Below are 20,789 nucleotides of genomic sequence, written 5' to 3'. Positions count from 1 at the left end.
TTTCGCGACGTGGGAAGGCCGTGGAGTTCGAAAGCAATCCGGAAGTTAACCTCTGTGCGCCAGTCTAATGGATATGCCTCTATACGCGGAAATCAATAGAGCGGAAGTTGATTAGAGAAGGCGGATGAGTGAGAGATGGCGAGGGAGTGAGAGGGGCGACAAGGGAAACTACTCGCAAGTAATCCGGGCCGCTGGTAAGTCGAGGGAGTGTTGTGCGGTGCGGGGGCGGCCTGGGCGGCGGCGGGTGGGAGAAAACTATGACATTTCACGCGTTGTTAAATTCCCTCGTAGCGAAGCAACCTGCTGCTCATAGCTGTCAACTTTCAGATTTGAAAATAAGGGATCAACAGCCTAGAAAATAAGGGATCAGCAGCCTCACCTGTCCCGGGGACAGTCTACGGGATATCTAACAATCCGGGATAGCAGCTGGAAACGACGCTGGAATAAGGGAATTTCCCGCAAAAAAGGGAAGGTTGACTGCTATGCTGCTGCTGCATTTCCCAAACTGCCCATCCTGGGAAGTAGATCTCATCGAAAGTGTATTGCGGGGTAGCCAGAATCGTTTTTTTTCTCATTCGGGCGTAGTACTGTGCCACTGTGTATATTGCTTAGCAGATGTTGGCAGAAAGTAGATCAGGATCTACCGGGAGGCTTCTGGGTGGGCTTGTTTTTTGTTTCATAACATTTCTACACCTCTTGACTGTAAACAAGGGGGGGGGGAATCAAAGCGGTTTGCAAAAGATGAAATGGGGGGGGGGGGACCCTACTTTAAAAACATGCAAAAGTTAAAATACTCAAACAAATTAAAATTACCTCAGCTTTCCAAACACCTGGGTAGGCTTGTCTAAACAGGAATGTTTTTAGCAGGCATGGAAAAGATGGGTGAGGATTTCTGACTCCCAGTTGTTTTAACAATGACAACGAAATGCCAAATTATGCTGCTGAAGTGGGGGCTGGGAGAGACTTGGGAGCAGAGATCAGTGTGTGAGGACTGTGAGCTCACTTCAGTTCTAGTGCTCAAAACAAATTCACAGGGTCAGAATTTTTAATTTTGAAACGCATGTCGTTTTCACCTGGCTCAAGCTGGTGGAGGGTTTTTAGTAAAAGTGGATCCTGCAGGGCTGACATCTGTCCTACCCAGTGAATTCAAATGGGACTAATTCACAGGTAAATGTGCATAGGAGTGTAGGCTTCCAGTGAGATGAGGCTGAAGGGATTTAAGATACAAAGTAAAAATCTGACACACTTGCAGAATTTGTGGTAGGCACACAGCCTGTGGAAGAAGCATCATCCTATTGCTTCTTTGCAGGTAAAGAATTTTATCTCTAGTATAGGACACTACAACTTAGTTTCTGAGTTTCCAGTGCACAATTTCTACCTCTTTGGGTTTGTCAGTTATTAAGAATGCCAAAACTGTAAGACTCTAGACAACAGCTTCAAGGGCCAGTTTCTGATGGGTGAAAAGACCTGTCATGAGCTAGGATGGTGAAGAGAAGAAACTTGACTAGCCTGATTCTGAACATGTTTGTTCACATTAAACCCGCTCAGTTCAGTGAAAGTTGCTGCCAAAGTATGATTAGCGTTGCAGCCTTAGTCAACTTCCTGTTTCAAAATAATAGTCTCACTGTGTCTTAAGTTTTTGTGTCTTGCCATTCTATGGTGTTGGGCCAACCCAGAGCTGGTGCAGTGTTTGAAAGTAACCTCTTTGTCTCTCTTGTACGTTTTGCCCAACTGTATTGAGTAGTTTACCTTTTGCAGCTATGCAGGCCCTGACTGGAGATCCACAGCCAGTCACGGACAATATTGAGCTGCATGCTGGGCACAGAGGTGGCATTGATTCTATTCCATCCCTGCTCCCAAATCTTTTATTAAAAAACTTTGCTTACAGGGTGGTTCTCCTTCTGAAGTTGACCTAAATATGCATCTATATGTATAAATTAACATAGTAACTTGTATGCATCCTGTATCCTTTTAAATGTGTATTTCTTGTTTTTATTATGTGTTTTGTGTTTTTATCTTTTTTATACTGTGAACCACCCTGAGATCTATGGATGAAACACAATTATTTAAAAAAACAACATTGTGTCTGGTCCCCAAGTCTTTGAAGAACCTTTGAAGAACCTAGCACCACCCCTGGCTATAAGAACCAATAATCTAATTTGGTAGAAGGCAGTGGTTTCTAAGCTTCCCACACACAGGCCACTTGAAAATTGTTGAATGTCTTGGTAGTCCAGTTAATTGCTTTTCTGCTCTTTACAGCAACTGCAATGCACTGTGCTAGATAATTGCATTATTGTTGCTTTTTCATGTTTCTAATGCCCCCTGCTCATCACTTCTGGTCTGTCTCATTCACCAAGCAAACTGTTAGGTACTTAGAATAACAGCAGCCACTGTGCCCACCATTCACAGGCACAGAGGTTGTGGCCAAGCAATTCGTAAGGATCCTGAATTCTCACAGCTAGGGTGTATATTTGCACCCTCATTGGTTATGTGTGCAGGAAGTTTCTAAACAGTGCTTGCCTTTTTGGATTGGAGCAATATGGCTTGATAAAAGATGCACTACTGGTTTGGCATATTTCTCAGAAGAATTAGCAGCTAAGATATGCAACAGAGATTTTATGCATTTTTCTTTTTCCTCTGCTTAGTGTTTACCTGCTGTGTGTGAAGCTCCATCAACAAGATGACAACACTACAGAATACAGTAAACAGTAAGTGTTCATCCTTTTTAAAAACAAATGTTGTGTTAAACTATGCATTCTTCACTTATTGGTAAAGGAAAGACTTTGGTAAAACTATCTGTTTAGACCAAGAAGTAGGCTAAATGTATGGTAATTGCAAGGTCTAATCATTTAGGGTTTTTACTTAATATTTTTTATTGCCAAGTATATCAAATTTACAAAACCTTTCTTAACAGATATTCAGACATTAAATCAATAAAAATAAGTATGCTATATTGTATCACGCTATCTGAGTGGTAATCTGCTTCAAACTATCATTTTTGGGGGTGGTACTAAGTGTGTAAATATGGCCACTGTTAAAATCAACTAGCAAACAATTTCTTAAATTGGTCTTATGTCTAGTTATACAATTTTCTTTTTAAAAACTTGGCTAACAATGTCGCATGCAGTGGAGGAGATGCAATGAAGAAACAGAAGCTTTTGGACACAACACAATGACAAGTACTTATCTCACCAAAATATCTTTTTTTGCATTAACTTTTCTGCTTTCTTTCTCCAAGTTTCAGCTGAATATGCCACCTCACCCATCCGTGGACCTGGGGATGGCATGGAAATGGAGCAACCGCCCAAATCTGTTGAAGTAATCCAGTCCTCAGCCAGTCATGCCCATCGAAGCCCACACAAGAAAGCTCTTCCTTCACTAAGTCCTGGAGTTCTTCAACTAGGGAAGATAAAAGGTGATACGGCCGTGGAGATCGAAGCTGTGCGAATCCTGGTTCCCAAAGCTGCTATAAACCATGTAGTTCCTACCAAAAATGCAAAGATGCCCAAGTCTTCAGGACACCAAAGAGAAACCCTCACTCTGTTAGATGAAATTTCGGGTTCTAAAAAAGAGCTTAGAAGTGAAATAGCAAAGCTCAAGAACTCCGAAAGAAGATTGCTACAGGATAAGGAAGGCCTTTCCAATCAGCTCCATGTGCAAACAGAGGTGAGGGACCAAGAAGTGGATTTAATCCATTATGCTTTTTTTTTTCCTTTTAAAAGCTGCCCTGTACCGGGGCTCCCAGTAGGGAACTGCAATATAACAATTATTCATATTGCATTCTGGGCGGTTCCCTCACTACAAGAAGCGAAGTTACAGGGAACCAGTTAGAGGGTCTTCTTGGTAGTGGCGCCTGCCCGGTGGAACGCCCTCCCATCAGATGTCAAAGAAATAAACAACTATCTGGTGTTTAGAAGCGTTCATGGGAAGATAGAGGAAACCCCATTCAACAATATGTTCCCTGTTTCTTCCATCCTAAATAGCACACTCTTATGGAAGCTTCCTCAGAAGTAAGTTCAGTTGTATCCAATGGGATGTCCTTCCTAGTGTATGTTTAGAGTTAGGCATGAGGCATGAGTGTTTATTATAAGACAGTGGCTGATCAAGAGGTGACACTGATGGTATCTGTTATAATTAAAAAGTCCATATCCGTATATGAGCGCTACACATTCAGTGTCTTGTTAAAGATATTCATAGTTTAAGCCCCAGCCCATAGGAAAGTAGTAGTCTGCCAGCTCTGTGTCTGCTGGAATGTCAGTAAATGTATATGGGTTGGTTCAATAGTTAGGAGTGTTCGTTTTGTGGAGTTCCTATGCAGGTAAGGGTTCGTAGACCATGTGTAAGCTCACAACCACATATAAATTAGTCCTGAATGTATCATTGGGATTGTTGTGGCTGTGCTGACCATAAAAAAGGCAATAAAGTAGATGGGATATCAGTTAAGAACAGAAGAGGGATCTGCTGAATCAGGCAGTGGCCTATCTAGTCTTGCATCCTGTTCTCACAGTAGCCAACCAGAAGCCTATGGGAAGCCTGCAAGCAATTTTAATGGACAAGTTTCTATCACAGTAATTTTGGATGGTGGTGTTGAATTAATGCACATCAAATGAAAGACTAAATTGAGGGAAATGTATTGTTTTACCTTCTTTCAGCAGTTAGTAACATTTGTTCATCCTCATTGTTCTGCTCATGGATGTTAAGGGCCAATTCTGCTATATACTGTAGTTGTCTACTAAGTCTTTTCTTTCCTTCTACCCACTATGAAAAAATGCCAGGAGTGCAGCTTTCAGATGGTTCACACACTCGTTGTTTAAGACCAAACTAGATGTGATACAAGATGAGGATTGCCCTTTTTTAAAAAAAAGTTAACAGCACCCATGTGGAGACATAAGCAGATCCTACCCACCCCAAGCAGCTAGTTGTCCCACAGGGGAAAACATACAGAGACCATATGAGTATCTAGCACATTTGAATACCTGAATTATTCCACATGATTTTGATCCTATGGTGCTATGGAGACATGCAACTTTCATAGTTTCCAATGCTTTCTGGAGGCAAGGATGTTACAGAGATCAATATGATCAGCTAATTGGGTATGACATTGTAGAAGCAATTCATGGAAGTGGCAACATGAAAGCTATTGGTCTCAACATGTTGAAGCTGCAAACTAGCCTCTGAGATGTATACAGTCATACCTCATGTTGCATTAGGTTCATGTTGCATCTTTTCAGCTTGCGAATGCAGCAAACCCAGAAGTGTATACTTCTGGGTTTCGCCATACGTGTGGCAAATGTGCAGAAGCGTTCTGCGCACTTCGCACATGCGCAGAAGCACTCTATCACGCTCCGCACTTGCGGACTTTTTGGGGTGTGACTAGCACCCCGGAACAGATCGTGTCCACAGTTAGAGGTACCACTGTATATATTTATCTTTTAGCAAATTGCGCCTTAGTATTTGTTACTTTAAGCAGCTACAGTTGTATCAAATATCTTAGCATACAGTATTAGTGTGCTTATAGTTTGGGTATCCAGGCATCTTGTTTAAGGATACACACCTGTCTCTTAGTGATCTCTCCTATATCTATTTACTATGAAAATCTGCTAAGCTTGGAAGGGGAGCCTTCTAGCATCTTGTACTTGATAGCTTCAATATTAACCAGGGGTAGCTTGATCATATTCCTTGTTGACACATGTTGAATGTTTAAATAATTGTCTTGTCTTAGGTCAATCGGGAGTTGAAGAAGTTACTTGTTGCTTCTGTGGGGGATGACCTGCAGTATCACTTTGAACGCATGGCACGTGAAAAAAATCAACTGATCCTTGAAAATGAGGCCCTAGGGCGAAATGTGTCTCAATTATCTGAGCAATTAGAGCGGATGTCTATACAGTGTGATGTTTGGAGGAGCAAATTCCTAGCAAGCAGGTATTGTGCCTCAATGCAACTTTATAAAGGCTGCGGGGAACCTTTGGCCCACCAAATGTTGCTGAACTACAAGTGGTAATCTGCACCTTGAGCGGAAGTTCTGGAGTTGAACATAAATCCATTCTAAGCCCCTAGAGGACATGCAAAGACCCCATGTGTGGGATACAGGAAAGCTATTTGTGGGGGATTGATGGTTGTTTAAGATTAAGATGGATCCTTGGGTGCTAAGAGCCAAAAGACAGTTGAGGGTAAGGAAAGCCTTGTCAAACTCTTCGTGTCTTATTCACAGCAACCTAGACCTGAGCAGTGGCATAGCAGTGCAGTTGGAGATGCCACTGATGAGGTGGAAGAAGGCTGGAAATGCTGGGCTTTCTGAGGACTGCTGCTCCTGTGCTGCATATAACTTTGAATAGTATAACTGGGGGCTTCGTAGACTTAGCCCATCTTGCTGACCCTGAGCTGCTTCCCTCATAGGCTTGCTTATGAGATTGAAATAGAGAGTACAGTCAGTTTCTATGCAGCAGATCCACAATTCCTCTTTCCTTGCAGGCCAAGTATCAGCCTTCCACTTCCAGATGTGTCTTGCTTTACACTTCTAAATACCATAAAAAGATACACAAGCCTAACAGTGTTTTTCAGTTAGCTCTTGATCAGTAGCACCACCACAGCCCCAAAGATAAAAAGCAGTTTAGAAGTTTGGTTCCTGAAGAAGTAGCCGGCCAGAATTACCCCTCCTCCTTGCTGCTGTTTTACACCTTGCTGGATAAGTCCATGCACAAAGTAAATAAGGTGCATTCAATAAGGTGTTCAGATGTCAGTGCAGCAAATTTACGTTCTCAGGGTGACTGACTCAAAGTTGCCTTCTTTCAGTCTAATTCATATCCTAGCCTGATCGCTGAAACAGTCCAGAGGGGAGTGGGTGGTGGTTTCTCCTGTTACCATTTCCGTCCTATGGAAGATCTTTCCAGCAGAGATTTGATAGGCATCCTCGCTTTTGACTTTTTATGCCACCAGGCCTATGTGGCTGTTCAAAATTTTCTGTATTGCTTTTAAAAATTGTTTTATGTTGTTGTACCGTGCCCTGATGGTTTGCGAAATGGTTACTTTAAATTATAAATACCTTGCAGTGTTATTATGAGAATAAAGTAAGTGTTCCCGAGTGGGGAGCAGGCTAAGAGTGTCATAATAACAACGTAATGTACTTCGGATCAACAAGCTGATTTCTTCTTATTTTTCAGTTATAGCCATTCAGGGTGCATCCTGTAAGCATTACCACTTCATGTGTAACAGCAAGTTATCTGCTAATGTAACATGAATTAGGATTTTAAGTAGATAAATTCCTTTACCTGTCTGAGACACATTTGGGATTTCTTCTACAGAGTGATGACTGATGAGCTGACTAATTCCAGAGCAGTTCTCCAGCGTCAAACCAGGGATGCACAGAGTGCAATTCAGGATCTGTTAAGTGAACGTGACCAGTTTCGCCAAGAAATGATTGCTGCACAGAAGTATGAACATTTGGTTTTCCCCCAACTTCTAACAGCTCCTTCCCCATTTGCACCTGTGGGTCATTCATATCCATATTTGTGGGTGGGGGTAGGGAACAGCATTCTTACGTCTCCTTAATAATCAACAGGTTTATCGTTGCATACCATTTCATGGCTTGGGATTCTTCTAACACACATTGTCATAGCCTCTGCTTCAGGTAGGGACTCTGGAGGTGCTCAAGGTCTCCCCAGTCCTTCATGCAAGATTTCCAATCAGAAGCTTTGTCCAGAAACTGTACGATGTTCCTTTTAGCATCAAGATTGTATCTGGTAGTTTCTGCATTTGAATGCTGTCTCCCACCTTCCTTACTTACCCTGCTAAATCTTTTCACAGTGGTCTAGAATGTTAGTCACCAAAATAAACTATTATCTTTATTTTCTATACAGATTGCTGGAGGAGCTGCTGGTTTCTCTGCAATGGGGAAGGCAGCAAACTTATTATCCTAGCGCACAGCCTCATAGTACAGCAGAATTAGCAGCTGTCAACCACAAGCTAGCTAGAGCAGTGACCTCACACCTGCTTGGAAACACTGACAGCACTAACAGTCCCAAAAAGGGCTCTTCGCTGACAGAACTCTGCAACACACCTGCTGAGAAAATGGCTGAAATGGTAAAAACCCTTTCATTTTGGCCTCACAATTTACCTTTTTTAAAAAAAATATTTTTATTAAAGATTTCTCAATTTACTCTTTTGAGCATTAAGATTATGCTGTTTCAATGTCATCTTCTGAAAACGCAAAGCATTATCTTTTTTATTGTATCAACTGGTGCTACATTATTGAGCCTTTAACCCTATCCCAACAGGTCTATCATACTCTGAATACAAAATTGTATAGTCACAAACTAAAGAAATCCCAGCTTACATGGGCTGTCCATTCAGTGAAAGATGGGGACAGTTGCCCTGGCCCTAAACAGCTTGAACTGTGCAGTGTATTAGAATGCAGGACTTCTACCCATGCAGAAGAAATTGCATCTGAAGACGCTGGGGCAACTGGAGCAGTTCTGCCACCAGTCATGATTCCTGATCGCTGGAGTTTCCATACCTGTTGCTCAACATCCAGTAGTTCTCCCCTAGCCCAGAACAGTGTTGGATATAAAAACATTGCCCCATCCTACCTTTACTGTTGTTAATGAAGTGGGTAAGGCTTTGCTTAATAGCAAGGAGTTCAGAAGCTCATCATGTAAAATGCACTGCTCCAGGACTTTCACCATAACATAATGATTATTTTCTTGCAGGTTCTGAGAATGCTGGATCCCGGCACTTGTACAGAAGCATCTCCAGAACTTCCTTTTTCTGAGCCTTCACCATCCTCTTTCCTTTCCCCAAGGAAGAATATTGGACGGTTTCACCCATACACTAGATATGAGAACATAACTTTCAACTGCTGCAATCACTGCCAGGGAGAATTGATAGCGCTTTAAAAAAAAAAAGAAAGACTATGCCTAATAGCCAGAGATGTTGTCTCTGAATATGCTAACTTTCTTAGTGATCAGTATTCACTTTTCTATGCTTTTTTTCAGATAGGTTGGGCTTGTGCTAGAAATATACTTGTCACACAGCTTTCAGACCTCTAAGAGTTCTTTTATCAAACTTTTTTTTATCAGGCTGGGATCATAATGCAATAAGAGCAACACAACCTGTTCTCCAAGGCAAATAAGAAAATGTTAGAACAGTGTGTGCATAGGCCCTTAAATAGAATTCACATGCAAACTTTTTTTCAAGAGAAGGCTGAAGGGGAGTATTATAGAAACCCTACCAGCATCAAGCATTTGGATTTTATTTCTGTGAATAAGTTCAGATAACTAGTTTAAGTATTTATTTTAATTTAGAATGATAGTGAGTGCTGTGCTTCAGTATCTTTTAGAACCTGTTTCTAGTGCTATTATAGCAATTGTTGCATAGCAGGTGAAAATGTGAGAGCTCAGCATTCTTACTATGATAGAAACTGATCTTGAATGAATTTGGTTATTGATTGAGGCAAAATGAATTCTGGCATGCACAAAAATTGAAGCCAAAGAGTAGCAACAAGCTTCTAGGTCAAACTATTGGAGGTGATTCTCAGTGGATTATGTATCTCTACTGAACCAGCTTTTACAGCCTATAAGTATTCCTGGTGGACCTTATTTAAGGACATATTTCATTGGTGCTATTAAATGTGTCAGAACTGCTCTTCTACCTGTACTTTTAGGGAAATAAGCCTTGAGGATTCCTTTCTCATCTTTTAAACTGGAAATAGGTAAAAAGGGTCTACTGCTATATATAAAGGAAGAGGCTTTTCCTTTCATTTCTGGGACAATCACATTTCTAACATTTTCGTATTACACTGAAATACTAAGCAGATGTACCTGCTCTGTGTCTGCATGCAACAACCTATGTTTGGTTAATGGAATGTATGGATTGAGACATGCCGCAGTTTTGGCCTACTCTGATCTTGACAATTTTACAATAAATGTTAGCTGCATATTTTGCAGGGGGAATTTTCTACCTCTTCCAAAGCTGGTATATGTGAACAACCTTTGCTAAGTAACTTGACAATTAAAATTAATAATGCATGATTATGTGTGCTGTTTTTGCAATAGCAAACAAATGTTTATCATCAAATGTGTACTGTATGGGTGAGAACAAATTGACAAAAACGTAAGAATAATGTCGGACAGTATCAGAGCACCTTGCACTTTACTAGTTGTGTTCTGAGCACAAGAACCATTCTCTAACATTTACCTACCTTCACCAATGCAGTAAATTAGTCTGTGCTTGTTTCCATTGGTTCTGTGCTAGGAAAAGATGAGATTTCTTAGGCACAGTAAGTACCCCCAAATGAGCAAACAGTGCTTGAAGAAATGGTGAATACCATTAAGTTTCAGTTGTTATTTTCACACTGCCCCCTCCACTACCTATTCAGGATCAGTACAACAGGGAAGAACAATAGGACAGAACTTTGAAACTGCAATGTCCAGGAGTAAGTGCCAACTAGATGTTGGTAAAGTCCTTAGTGCTATGTGCTAGCACATTGCCATCAGCTGTGACAGTAGTTTAAGTGTAGCTTTTACACAAAATACTTGGTATGAAGATAACGCTGGTCCCCAAGGCAAGCTATTTAAAAAGGATTTACACCACAATTGCCATATGGGCATTTATTCTGTTTTTTGCTTTGTAGAACTAAGAACACCACCCCAACCCATTCACAAATAGAGACTTATTCCAAGTTTAAGAGGGGGAGAGATTAGTAAGATTGAGAAAATTAAGCCGTTATTGAAGGACTATGAAACATCCCAGAAGAAGCTGCTTTCAAGAGCAAGCTATACAAGGTACTGTAAGAGTCATACTGGAGGCATCCGGTGACTCTAAATCTCAGCTGTACTGGTCCGTGAAGCGAAAAGATTTTGGTTCAGAAATTGAACAGAGAATGTTCTCTATTTGTTTTGCTCTTCTGGCTTCCTGTCTAAGCTGCCTTGCTCGTTCTTTGGCAGCCATTTGCTCTTCTCGCCTCTCCCGTCTCTTCCTTTTTAGCCATCTGCAGAGAAATTAATTATTTTGAAAAACTGAATATGAAGTGTTCCAAGCTTAATTTGATTACTTCTTCCAGGTTTACTGAAACCAGGTCACCTACTTTATCCTTAGCAAAAACAGCACTCTCTCCAGAATAGAACACAGCATCAGAGGATAGTTTACAGAGTGATAAGAACACTGAATACTAGGTGGACCACAAGTGCTTTTGACTAGATAATAACGCTTGAGGGCTAATATGCATTTTTGAAGTTCCTGTTATAAGAACTGAGTTCATCATTAATTAAAGAGGGCTGTGACATATAATGATATGATATTCCACAGCCCCCTTTAGACCAGTTTTGGAGCAATCTCAATTTTCTAAAATTTTGGCTCTTGGCAATTCAGTATTATTTGTTCTAGTGCTATATCCTGCTGTCTTAGCAGCAGGTACAGTTATATGGTCTGCATGGGCACCTTCCCACCATGACCATATACTCTGCTGGTGTGCCTGTGCAGCTACATCCTCATAGTGACCCAGCCCATGTACCACCCTAGTAAGCAGCTGTAATGCTGATGTTAAGAGAGCAGCACTGCTCTTTAGCAGGAGGATGCTCCTCAGAAATACATGGGCTCTAGCGGGTGAAGAAAACTGCAGAGTGAGGGAAGACACTTCCAAATGAGGGCAAAAGGCTGTCATCTTCTGCTTCCTAGGGAAACAATCCAAATTAAGTTGATAAAAAGTGAGATGGAATTGTTCAGTAACAGGACAAACACAACACTGAACAACTTACTGTTTATAAGCGTTGTCATTTTCCGCTGTTCTTGGAAGGAAAAACATGCATTCTTCCTGCTCTTTCAGGTTCTGTATCTGTTTTTCTTTCATGTGTTCTATCTGCTTTTTTCTAAGCCATGACTTGTAAGCTGCTTCTGGATTTCTGCTTTCCTGCTTCAAAAGAAAAAGAAACTCCCCAAAGATCTACGCCAAATAAATCAAATATGAGCAACTTGTTTACAATGCTAATGTGAGCATTTTACACCACTTTCCAGTTACAGTCATACCTTGGAAGTCAAACGGAATCCATTCCAGAAGTCCGTTCGACTTCCAAAACGTATGGAAACCAAAACACAGCTTCTGATTGGCTGCAGGAAATTCCTGCAGCCAATCAGAAGCCCCATTGGATGTTCAGGTTCCAAAGAATGTTCGCAAACCAGAACACTCACTTCCAGGTTTTGAGTACCAAGGAGTTTGGGATCCAAGGTACGACTGTATTCAGTATATATTTTGAGGAGGCATAGTTGCTTGATAATCCACAAAAACGCATCTAGAAGGCATTCAGGTTCACGCATATTGAAGCTAGGGCTCATGGCAGCATACCAGCTTTCCAGAAACGGCTAGATACACTAAAGGCTATATAAATATATATATATATTCCAATATATACACACACATTTTGGAAGAAATAATATTACTTACCTGCAGTGGAAGTCTGAACCTTAACATCAGAAAAACTTCACAACCTGAGAAAAAACTAGATGTAACTCAGTTTTCAAGCTGGTCAGTCACAAAAGGATGCTGTTTTTTGGAATCGAGCCACAGATTTGCCTATCAAGTGATTTGCTTTGCTCAGTAACACAATGATTTTAGTATGAGATGTTTGATATTAGAATTTATAAATTCTCATATCCCATCCTTTAGCTCACTGAGAACTTTCCAGTTAGAGTAAGAACAATATTCCTGTACAATAAGGGCTAAATGCAGCTGCCATAAAAAGTCTGAAGTAACTGACATCATCATCATCATCATTATTATTTGGATATATAAAAGGTCTTGCACACTCCTTACTCTTTACCACCACCATCCCAAGAGCCAAAGACAAATAAGGCCACCTTATTTTCTATGCCTTCTGCATAGTTATACCAGGCATTAAATATGTTTGATAAAGGCAAATAAATGTGTCATGACATAGATAAGTAGTCTCCAGTGGATGCCTACACCAGACACAAACATCTGCTTAGGGGGGAAACTGCCATATTAAATTTAATTAAAAGGTAGCATGCAAATAAAACAACTGCCACAAAAAGAGTCTTGCAGATGTTTGACAGCATAGCAAATGGGTTTCTAAATAACTTATATTGACTGTAGGCAAGTGATCCTAAAATTGTCATGGCCATATACCTGCTTGCAGCTACAGTTCTGGAAATAGAAGGTGAGATTGCTGTCAATCCTTGTCAGGCAGATTGGTTTTTTCTTCGTTTCAACTTTTTAGAGCTAAAACAGGCTGCAGCAGGACAACAGGCATGGGAAAACTTACTCTGCTATTCAAGTCTTCCAGCTGTTTTGCCCTCTGAATTCGCCTCTCTTCCTGCAGCTGCCCTTTTTTCTTCTGCAGCCAAGCTCTGAAGACCATGTCATTCTCTCTCCTTTTCTCCTCCTCCTGTATTCTTTTCCGAATTTCTTCCTTACATTAAAATGTGAACAAATAATGTGAACTTTTCAACAATCCCAATTCAAAAATTCAGCAATTCTTCAAGCAGCGGTAGTAAAAGGTGTTTGAAATTATTCTAGACCATCCTGAAAAGAACTGAATACAGAGTAATGATAGTAATGTGTTCCAGAGGTTACAATGTTATCAATGTGTCTGGGAGATATTAAGAACATTAAGGTGAACGGAAAGATTTTTTGGTGCTGCATTTACACATCTGCAAGCTAGGTGGGGATGGTAATGATCATTATTTGTCTCTAAAAATACTAGAAGGATAAAAAAACAGTAGAATTTCAAGTTTAGAGACAGCTGCAGTGAAGTCACATATTACTTAGACCTCTTTATAAGATCCTCCCGTTCCCCATTTCCAATTTCAAACCATAGCACAAAACCAACAATAAGGAGAACTGCATCTGAGCAATGCTTTAATGATAAAGGCTAGTGGTTTTAGGTGGAAGAGATACAGGTAAGCAAGATGTGGATATGCAAAACACCGTATCTACTTCAGATTTCTCTTCAAGTCATACAAATCTTTCCTACAAGACTTTTTAAGGAGCAAAATGTAATTCTATTGAAAGTGGGTAAAAACCTATGTCCTTACAGAAGGGGTTGCCAACATAGTGCCCATGGGCATTAGCACCAAAGATCTCAGTATATGTCCCCTAAAAATCCAGAGTGTGTGAGTTAGTTTGCTCTTCCTGCTCAGCTCCTGTTTGCACTTGCTCAGCCTCCCCTACTTCACACACACACCTCTAAACATGCCCATGTTTTATTAAATGCTAAAACTGGACACCCATCCTCCCATTTTGAATAGAGCAGAGGTGCAAGGAGTGAGCATGATGGTGACTGATATAGGTGTCTTTTTCTAATGATAGTGGCTACCAGGACCACAAAATGGTACAGTTGAGTGCCCATCTCTTTTTCCGTTCTTTTAGATGTGGCAACCATTTTGTGGTATGCCAAACCTCCACAGCAGTCATTTTGTGACTGGTACTCTCAGAACTCCCTCACAATTTCCCAGTGTACCCAGTGGCCCAAAAAGGTTGGTGCCCTCTGCCTTAACGATACATACATACATACATACATACATTCTTACACTGAAAGCAAATACAGTATACAACACTTAATTATTGCTAATGATGAATTGATGGCAACTAGCTTAGATGGTATTAAAAGTGGAATTAGCAGTTCTCATTAAAGGCTATTAGCCATGACAGCTGAAGGGAATTTTCATATTCAAAATCAGTGTATCTCTGAATATTAGCTGAAGTGGGAATAAATAATGGGAGCAGCTTATTGCCTTCATGAATGGTTTGTGGGCATTTCAGATCTACCTGCTAGATCTGAAAACAGGCTGCTAGGCTAGAACCCCTGTCACCCCACCCCACCCCGATTTTATATTATTATGCTAAAAGCAGCACTAATACCTAAAAGAGTGTTTTTTAAAAGGTAGTTAATGCTCCTCTTTCTGAAAGCAAAGTGATGTGCATGTGCATATATGCACAAGCAGCTTGTTCCATAATTGTAGAGCCACAACTGAAAAGGGCTTACTACTTGCAACTGTACTAGTGGAATGGCGGGACTCTGCACAAGATACTCCTTGCTATTCTTAACAAGAAAGTGAGTTTGCCAAGGAGAGTCATGGAGGGATGTGTCCCAATTACAGTGCACTGATCTTCTCATTTCCTTTGTACTCTCACCTCTTTCTTTAATTTCTCTTTTCTTTGTTCCATTTGCTTTTGCAGTTCTTTTTGCCTGGGTGACAGGCAGTATGTAGAGCTTCTTGCACCGAGACTCACATTTGCTGACTGCACCCTTCGTGGACTTTTCCCCCTTTCTGTGTTTCTTGTAATGTTGATTGCTGAGCATGGCCGAATGGGTGGTGGTTGAGGGACACGAATGCACCCTTCTCTGGTCACAGATGTTTGTCCTAAGGAGTCTTCCTTTGTTATACAGACAGGGCTGAAAGCAGTACTGTAGGAGGTTTTAGGAGAAATGTGTTGAGCTTCAATGTCACTAAAAGAAACACTTAGTGGAGGAAAGAAGCCTTGGCTCTCAATGTCATGGATACTGAGGAGTTCAAATTTCCCATCTCTTTCTACTAGGATCTTGCCATCCTTGTGCTCATCATCTGTACCGCCATTAATAGAAAGAGAAATATCCTCCTTTCCTGCTCCATTACAAATGTGCAATTGAGACAGTCTGCCTGAAATGTTCCGGTGGGAATCATTTTTTTCAGTTTCTAAAGCTTTCAAAGAGGGGATTTCAAGATCTACTAGATCATCCTTGAATTTTAGTTTCCTTTCTTTCGTTTCATCTAAAGGTTCCTGAGATAGAAGTAGTTTGTTGGCTTCCTCAATTTTTTCTAAGATGTACCGCTTTATATCTTCATCATCATCCTCCTGCTCTTCTAGCTTTGATTCCTGACAAGAACCTTCACTGTCAGAATCAGATGTTTGCTCCAACTGCTTAGGATCAAGTTCAAGTATTGAATAAATTTCATTTTGTGACTTCTCATCCAGAACTTCCTCAGGCTCAGGAGGCTCTTGTGAAGGATGTTCTCCCACTTCATCACCTTCAAAAGATTCTTGTGGAGAATTTATTCTATCTTCCATACATTCTAAGTCTTTGTCAACACCTTCATTTTCATCATGATTCTACAAAGAAATTCAAAGTACCTATTTATGTTAGTATGTAATGGGAAGCACACATAAAATGACTGTCTTCAAATGTCATGCTAAACTCCATTTTATGAAATGAACAAGCCTAGTCTCCTCTCTGACTTACTCCACACACCTCCTCTCTTTATCTCTTGCAGGAAGGAATTTGGAATAATTCACTTCCACTTTCGATTAACCAAACTTGCTGTATCATCTGGACCTAAAAAATGTGGTTAATCTTAAATAGTGTTAAACAAGTCAGCTTTGGTAACTATCGTTTGAAATTGGCTTGTTTGAAACTAATCATAGCTAAAAGTAAACAGTTTGTCAGTCCAACAACAAACCAGTGTCAAGCAGAACCAGAAGCAAAACATTCAAATTCCTCCTCTCTGGCAGGAGGGGTATGAGCTTGAGGCTGACCGCAACTCACTTCTTTTGCTCATGTTGCATAACTATGGTTTAGTAAAATCTGCACATACAACCAGTGTGCCATTAACAATTATATTTAAGAATATGGGAGAAGGGTTGTATCTTGGGGGTAGAGCATCTGTGTTGTATGCAGAAGATCCCAGCTTCAATCCCCAGCATCTTCCAAGCATGTCCCCTTTAAAACCCTGAGAGCCACTGCCAGTGAGATGGACATTACCGAACTAGATGGACCAGTGGTCCAGCTCTGAATAAAGCAGCTTACTATGTGTCCTGGAGCCAATTCACACAGTTCCCAAGGCAAATTTGCTTTTCGTTGTAACTAAATAAAAACTTAATAGCTTAAGTTCAAAATGTGTATAAACAACATTCTAGAAGAGTAGCCAGTGAGGTGCAATGACTGAGAAGTTGAGCTTGGATGTGGGAAGCCCAGGTTCCATTCCTCACTTAATTGTGCTGAGTTATTCCAAGTCAATTACAGTCATACCTTGGAAGTCAAACAGAATCCGTTCCAGAAGTCCGTTTGACTTCCAAAACGTTCGACTTCCAAAGCACAAGTTGATTGGCTGCAGGAAGCTCCTGCAGCCAACTGGAAGCCGAGGAAGCCCCGTTGGACGTTCGGCTTCCAAAAGAACGTTTGAAAATTGGAACAATCATTTCCAGTTTTTGATTGTCCGGGAGCCGGAACGTTCGACCCCCAAGACGTTCAGGAGCCAAGATACAACTGTATCCTCCTTTAAAAGTGACCATTTCTACCCAAGTGTGTGTGTGTGTGTGTGTGTGTGTGTGTATATATATATATATATATATATATGTTATCTCAATAAAATATTAGATTGCCTGTTTTTTAAAAAGTTTTAAACAGTGCAATCCTATGCATGTTTACATTGCGTTTAACAGAGCCTACTCACTATTATTTAGGATTGCAGCCCTAGACTGCAAACCAAAGAATCTCTTCATTCCAACACACACTTCTGGGTGCACACAAGGAATTATCTCCTCTTGTACCATTAATGCCAGGTGAGGTCACTCCAGGTGTTTCTGAAAGTTGGCACTGGCTTGATCTTGAAGGTCTAAGTTCCCTGGATCTCAGCCTATACCCAACAATATTTTAAGAACCATAAATGTCCTCTCATTCCAGTCTATTTACGTCAGCACATTTCATATGTAATTGAGATACTGGCACAAGACTAATGTAGTATTTTGCTAATACCTGTATATCATTAGAGATTTGTTTTTCTTCTTCATTAATTAGCCATTCAAGATCTTTTTCAAAATCATCTTCGTAGTCCCCACCATCTGTGGGACCTCCAGTGTCTGAAGATTCACTAGTGTCTTTTTTGTCACTCATTGTGGATGTTCCTTAATGGAAAGCTACAAATTGAAAAAATATATGAAGTGTTTCATTACAAAGAAACTAAGTGTTTTGGAATATGGACACTTTAATGACTCTAAGAAGGCAATCTTGCAGAATATTTTCATGACTTGAACCCGATTATTTCACAGCTGTAATTCAATACCTTTATTGCCTGTCGGACCATGTCTGCTTTTTTACCCAAATTTCATGACCACCAACCGGTCCTATAGTCACCCAGCTTTTTGTAGCTTGTACAAAATGCCATAGGTCTACAAGATTGGGTCAAATAACTTATAGAAAGTTTCCTTGAGAGTCCTAGATACAAGAAATACTGCCTGAACTCTATAGTTCCTGTTCTGTACTAATCATGTTTCCAATTACAAGATTATTCACTTTTCTTTTATGTTGCAGTTAACGAGGGTTGAATGTGTATCAACGCTGCATTGCTACTTATGCATACTGGCAGAGAAATGCATGAAATGCCCTCTGATAGGCAGACACATGTTCACAACAAAAAAAATTTAAAATTGTCACCAACTCGGGTTGTTATTTAGTAAGTGTCACATTAACCTGATTACTGATAAACTAAATGCACAGTCCTATGCATGCGACAGGGTGAGCTCCCATTGCTCAGTCCCTGCTCCTGTCAACCTAGCAGTTCGAAAGCACGTCAAAGTGCAAGTAGATAAATAGGTACCGCTCCAGTGGGAAGGTAAATGGCGTTTCCATGCGCTGCTCTGGTTCGCCAGAAGCGGCTTAGTCATGGTGGCTGTACGCCGGCTCCCTCAGCCAATAAATCGAGATGAGCGCCCCAACCCCAAAGTCAGCCACGACTGGACCTAATGATCTGGCGTCCCTTTACCATTTATGCATGCCTACTCAGAAATAAATTCCACTAAGCTCAACAGCACATATTGCAAAGTAAGCAGTGGAGCGTTGATCCATCAAGGAAAACTGGCCAAGCATCATCCCATTCTTACAATGCAAATCTGCCGGGCCGGGCGATGAAGGTATCGCCTGCAAAGCAGCCTCCGACCAACTTTCCGGATCCAGTCGGAGGATCCAAACCAAGCCTCGGGGCGGCCACTTGATGAGAAAGATCGAGGCCCCTCCCGAGGCGAAACCTGCCTGTTCGGACGCCGAGGCTTCCCGAGCGCCTAAAGCGATTTACGCCCGTCGCCATGGCAGCCGCCTCCCCGCCCACCCTAGGGCGAGGCCCGCTCTCTGCCGAAACCACGGGGCCGGAGGAGGCGCTCAAGCCCCGCGCTCCTGCCTTTCACCGCCGACCCTTCGGCTCCGTCGACGGAGAGCGGCTGCCCGACCCTCCCTCGCCCCTCCTGGCAGGGACAACCAGCCAAGGGGGGCGCTTCGGACGGGTCCGCGCCGCCCCACCGAGCCCAGGCTCTGACAGGCTGCTAGCCGTAGACCGGAGTCCGCTTCGACCAGACCCGCCTCGGCCCTCGCCCTCCCGTCGTTCATCTCCACCTGTGGACGGCGCCGGGCCGCGACCCGCCCTCCATGGCGTTGTCATGGTAACCGCTGCGCCCCCCGGCGGCCCGTCATGCCGCCGAGACTTCCCCTCCCCACGCCACTCACCAAAGCGGAGGACGACGGCGGCTGCGAAGGTCCACACGCGGCCTCTCACGCGCCGCCCACCACGCTCGCCGTCTCCATAGCCACCGCAGGCAGGGCGAGCTGGCGGGAGGACAAACGCGGGGCTTCCCGCCGCGGCCCTTTGCCGTCGCCATGGAGACGCCGCGAAACGTCACGCAGGGCGGGAAATCCGCTCCCGCCGGCCTGCTCCGCTAAGCTGAGGTTATATGTGGTAACTTGGCAAGGAAGGCATTTTACCGGTCAGCTTCAAGGTCGTTTAATGAGGGCTAGTGGCCTCTCGACCTCCTTCCCTCATGGCATCGGGGAGTAAAAAAGTATATTTATTACAACTGGGATACTTATCTGCGCCTATGATGAAAAAGTAATCTTGAGTGCATTTTTGACTTTCGAATTTAAATGGAATGATCTCAGATTGCGGGTTACGCTTATTCTAGAACTACCACTATTAACTTTTGTGCGTTTTTTGTTTTTTAAAAAAAACGTATATTGTAAACTGCCTTTAGAACCTATTGGGAAGCAGACACCCATAACTAATAGCGGTATGGATGGATGGATGTATTCTCGTACTTCTGATTCATCTACAGTTGTACCTTGGTTCCCAATCTTAATCCGTTTCTGAAGTCTGTTCTAAAACCAAAGCGTTCTAAAACCAAGGTGCGCTTTCCCATAGAAAGTACAGTGATACCTCAGGTTACATACACTTCAGGTTACATATGCTTCAGGTTACACACTCTGCTAACCCAGAAATAGTGCTTCAGGTTAAGAACTTTGCTTCAGGATGAGAACAGAAATGGTGCTCCGGCGGTGCAGCAGCAGCAACGGGAGGCCCCGTTAGCTAAAGTGATGCTTCAGGTTAAGAACAGTTTCAGGTTAAGAACGGACCTCCGGAAGGAATTAAGTACTTAACCCGAGGTACCACTGTAATGCAAAATGGATTAAACTGTTCCAGACTTTTAAAAACAATCCCTAAAACAGCAATTTAACATGAATTTTACTATCAAACAAGATCATTTCTGGGTTAGAGTTAATTTTAGGATTGGGTTAGCGTTAGAGTAAGGATTAGAATTAGGGTTAGGGTCAGCGTTTTATGTTTTCTTGTGATTCTGATTCATTTGCAATTTGATTGCTTTTTTCAATTTGTTGTGTTGCTGCTTTTTCAAGAGTTGCAAGTTTGTTGGCTTTGTGGTTTTCTGGATAGTTTCAGTTTTAATTTTGAATGACAGCTGGGGAGCACGAAGCCTCCGCTTCCCAACTGAGAGATCTCCGCCCCACCCCCACCCCCTCCCCCCC

The 20,789-nt window shown here is 41.9% G+C and overlaps 2 protein-coding genes across 9 annotated transcripts; one reads left to right on the top strand and one right to left on the bottom strand.

Annotated features, from left to right (window-relative positions):
- Window positions 1-10,025, top strand: BLZF1 (basic leucine zipper nuclear factor 1). Its single transcript, XM_081002742.1, has 7 exons — window positions 1-194; window positions 2,646-2,708; window positions 3,239-3,666; window positions 5,723-5,922; window positions 7,302-7,430; window positions 7,857-8,079; window positions 8,706-10,025. The coding sequence occupies exons 2-7, from the start codon at window positions 2,681-2,683 to the stop codon at window positions 8,889-8,891; spliced, it is 1,194 nt and encodes a 397-aa protein (XP_080858868.1). The 5' UTR covers window positions 1-194; window positions 2,646-2,680; the 3' UTR covers window positions 8,892-10,025.
- A 564-nt stretch (window positions 10,026-10,589) lies between these two features.
- On the bottom strand, window positions 10,590-19,620 carry CCDC181 (coiled-coil domain containing 181). 8 transcript variants are annotated; one of them, XM_081002715.1, is made up of 6 exons: window positions 19,482-19,620; window positions 17,742-17,902; window positions 15,143-16,099; window positions 13,272-13,418; window positions 11,751-11,905; window positions 10,590-10,984 (listed from the first exon to the last, which is right to left on the bottom strand). In XM_081002715.1, exons 2-6 carry the CDS (start codon window positions 17,877-17,879, stop codon window positions 10,822-10,824), a joined length of 1,560 nt encoding a protein of 519 aa, XP_080858841.1. In that variant the 5' UTR covers window positions 17,880-17,902; window positions 19,482-19,620; the 3' UTR covers window positions 10,590-10,821. The 8 variants fall into 8 exon arrangements, with proteins under 8 accessions (XP_080858841.1, XP_080858840.1, XP_080858844.1 ...); XM_081002714.1 differs by having other exon boundaries at window positions 19,371-19,495; XM_081002718.1 differs by having other exon boundaries at window positions 11,751-11,902; window positions 19,371-19,495.
- Between the last annotated feature and the right edge of the window lie 1,169 nt (window positions 19,621-20,789).

The sequence above is a fragment of the Podarcis pityusensis genome, assembly GCF_964106645.2.
Source record: "Podarcis pityusensis genome assembly, chromosome: 4".
Lineage (NCBI taxonomy): Eukaryota > Metazoa > Chordata > Lepidosauria > Squamata > Lacertidae > Podarcis > Podarcis pityusensis.
This window is presented reverse-complemented; position numbering and strand designations above follow the sequence as displayed.